This window comes from Amphibalanus amphitrite, unplaced genomic scaffold (assembly GCF_019059575.1).
Source record: "Amphibalanus amphitrite isolate SeventyFive unplaced genomic scaffold, NRLGWU_Aamphi_draft 001575F_arrow, whole genome shotgun sequence".
Classification (NCBI taxonomy): Eukaryota; Metazoa; Arthropoda; class Thecostraca; order Balanomorpha; family Balanidae; genus Amphibalanus; species Amphibalanus amphitrite.
This window is the reverse complement of record NW_024883068.1, coordinates 96458-100000: the sequence shown is the minus strand read 5'-3', so window position 1 is coordinate 100000 and position 3543 is coordinate 96458. Positions and strand designations below refer to the sequence as shown.

General features: G+C 42.6%; 1 protein-coding gene across 1 annotated transcript in view; it reads left to right on the top strand.

Annotated features, from left to right (window-relative positions):
• Positions 1-3543, top strand: part of LOC122373938 (apolipoprotein D-like) — a 5193-nt gene extending 1650 nt beyond the window's left edge. The window contains exons 4-6 of the mRNA XM_043352395.1: positions 1573-1703; positions 2684-2761; positions 3280-3543. Coding sequence (XP_043208330.1) covers positions 1573-1703; positions 2684-2761; positions 3280-3481 — 411 coding nt within the window. The 3' untranslated portion in view covers positions 3482-3543. The remainder of the gene's footprint in view (positions 1-1572; positions 1704-2683; positions 2762-3279) is intronic.

The window sequence follows — 3543 nt, the reverse complement described above, 5'->3', positions numbered from 1 at the left end:
GGCCAAGAGTTGCGAACGAAAATTATAATTAAAATCTAAATCTTTTTGTATTTCAGACGTTTCGACAACACTGTGTCATCGTCAGTAATTGATATAAAATGTTTCCTGAAGTCACAAATCACATTTTAAAAATAACATCAGCATTAAGAAATTACACATGGTAATGACATTTCGGTGTTTTTACATTCGATCACGTTCGTTCCTCACAAGCGTGCTCCGTTTCAGCAAGGATAATCTGGCTGTCGCTGCTGCCATCGAATAAAATCCCCCTCTTGTGTTAAGTGTGTTCTTGGTCTTGATGTGTGCAGCCTCTAGTGCCCTCCTGATATTTTTGTTCATACCTTTCTCTAAAATTTCAGCCCCTTCCCACCTTGGTAAGTGCCCGGCCTCATCCACATGAACCACTATCGCATTACTTAACACGTGCCCCCTCACGTCTCTTCTGTGTTCCCCGACACGGGTACCTAGGCCCCTACCTGTCTCGCCTACATATTGTTTTTCGCAAACAGCGCACGGTATCTGATAGACTATGCTACTTTCGTGATCCCTATCTTCGTCGCGTGCACCTTTTAAAATATCGCCACTTTTGTGTCCCGCACTTATCACCGTCTTGAATCCGGCCTGTTCAAGCTGTCGTGCTACCGTATCCACCTTTTCAAAATTGGGAATGCAGAGCAATCTACTCGATTTTTCTATTCTTGCGTTTTCTCTTTCATTAGTGTTTCGTTCACGAATCTTCTGGGCCTTTTTCTTCTGAGAAATGAGAAACCCTCTTGGATATTTGAGTTGCTGAAATCTTTCAAAAATGTGCTCCAGCTCGTCCTCGAGATATTCCGGGCTGCACACTCGGTAAGCGCGCAGGAAAAATCCTATTACAATGCCCCTCTTGTACCTCTCGTTGTGTCCAGAAAAATAGTGTATGTAGTCCTCTTTGCACGATGGCTTCCGGTATACCTTGTATTTCAAGTTTTGACCCTCTCTGATTATGAATGTGTCCAGAAAAGCAAGTTCACCGTTCATTTCATTTTCCACCGTAAATTGAATTTGAGCGTCTACCTGGTTGAGACTTTGCACTTTTTCTTCAAGTTTCATCTCTTCTGGGTACACTATGATCACGTCATCGACATAACGTAACCATACGGTTCCTTGGCCCATGATATTTAAGAAGTGTCGTTCTTCGAGCATTTCGAGATATAAACACGCAGCGACGGGACTGAGGGGTGACCCCATCGCCAGGCCAGAGTGTTGAAGGTATTCATCATCTTCAAATTTAAAGCTGTTGAAATGCATGCAGAGTGACACTGCTTCAACGTAGTCTTGTTTTGGAATTGGCAACTCTCCTTCATCCATTGTGTCCACCACCTCTTTGATTACGTCTAATGCCCCTTCTACCGGTACATTGGTGAAAAGGGATTTGACGTCCAGACTTATTTACTGGTCTCTGTGGTTCTTTCATTTTACTTTGCTCTAGTCATGTCCTTCACCTTTATTTATCAATTCATAGACATCTGACTATACCCTGTATACAGAGGTCTAAGATCTATTGCATAAACCTTTCGTCTACCCTTTCAGGTCAGTGTGACCCTTAGACTCCGCGACAAACTGCTGGGAAAGCCGCTGAAAATCACTGTAAACGTCGACCAACAGAGTCCGTATACACCCAACAAACTCTACTACTCCGTACCGGGTCTACCAATTCTGAGGTAGGTATATATGACGTCATAAGAGTGCTGAGAGAATCTCTACACACCAAACAAGCTGTACTACTCCGTACCGGGTCTACCAATTCTGAGGTAGGTATATATGACGTTATAAGAGTGCTGAGAGAATCTCTACACACCAAACAAGCTGTACTACTCCGTACCGGGAGTGCTGATAGAGTCCCTATACACCAAACACGTTCTACTATTTCATAACGGGTAAATACACCAAACAAGCTCTACTATTCCGTACCGGACTAACGTTTCTAAGGTAGGTATAAATGACGTCATAAGAGTGCTGATAGATCTACACCAAACGAGTTCTTCTATGTCATAAAGGGTAAATACACCAAACAAGCTCTACTATTCCGTACCGGGTCTACCTATTCTGAGGTAGGTATATATGACGCCATAAGAGTGCTGATAGATTCCCTATACACCAAACAAGTTCTACTATTTCATAACGGGTAAATACACCAAACAAGCTCTACTATTCCGTACCGGACTACCGTTTCTGAGGTAGGTGTAAATGACGTCATAAGAGTGCTGATGGAGTCCATATACACCAAACAAGCTCTGCCAATTCATACTGGTATACCGTTTCTGAGAGTGGTGTATCAAATCTTACCGCTAGTTTTCGGGTCCAGCGATGCTCAGAATTATCGCAAAAGCCAAAATGTCATGAATTTCGAGACTTGGAGCTCAGGCCTAACCAAGTTGAGCATTAGACGCTTTTCAGTGGACTAGCTGTTGACATGTCATATTCTTGTTATGAGCTATCTAGAAAATGTGTCAGCATTTAGTAAAATAACAACGCTGGGTACACTTCTTAGCATTATGATTTCAATTTTCATTGTGAATTAAAGGCGTGTATTAGGGGATCCTGCATTTAGACTATTGAATCAATAAAGGAAGCGCTGTATTGTTATGAGTAACATTTTTTTTCTCACGTCCCATAAACTGATGATTTTTCACGATTTCAGGGATAATTACGAGGTTCTAAGGACCGACTATGACAACTGGACGATCGAGTACTCCTGTCGAGAAAAACCCTTCGGAAGGTGAGGCTGGACTCGCTTTGTAAACTGTTTATGCCGCCGACTTATAATCCAGAGGCCTCTTGCACCACACTACCTAGCTAGGTAAAATCGAAAAACCGGTTTCAGAATAAGCTAATTTAACGGTGGTAAAATTGTTTGCAATAGCCCAATACATAATCCTACATGTGCTTGCTATTTTTTGCGCGCAAATTGTTACATTTGAGACTTGGACTGGGTATACGATGCAAAATAATCCAAGCATTGGTGCAAGAGGATTTTGGTGCAAGAGGCCTCAGGTCTGCGTTTGTTTCGATGTTGCTGTAAACAAAAGAAATTAGGGTAGAAATGGAAAATCAAGAGATGTTGGTCTAGATTAGGTATAACATAAATGGAAACAAAATTTCATTGAAATAATGAGCTTTTGAATACTTCAAAGAACCAAATAAGGACTTTCGAAGAGATCGATGGTGATAACTCACCACACAAACCATGTCTTTTCAAAATTACCTGTCCCCCCTCCCCCCTCCCCCTCCCGTCAGGCACGCGCAGCAAGTATGGATTCTCACCCGATCCCCCCACCCGAGCCGGGCCGTTCTCCAAGAAGCCTTCTACGCTCTCAAACAGCTGAGGATTCGTCTGAGACCATTGCGACCCTCAGATCAATCGTGTTCACTCAGAGGGAAGCCAATTCATATATATGGTAGGAGCCTTCAGACCGGTAATGCAACAGTGGTAACGTGATTTTTGACGTTATGGTAAGATGATGGGGAGTTATGATTATTGATTATGTCGACGCTTATGAT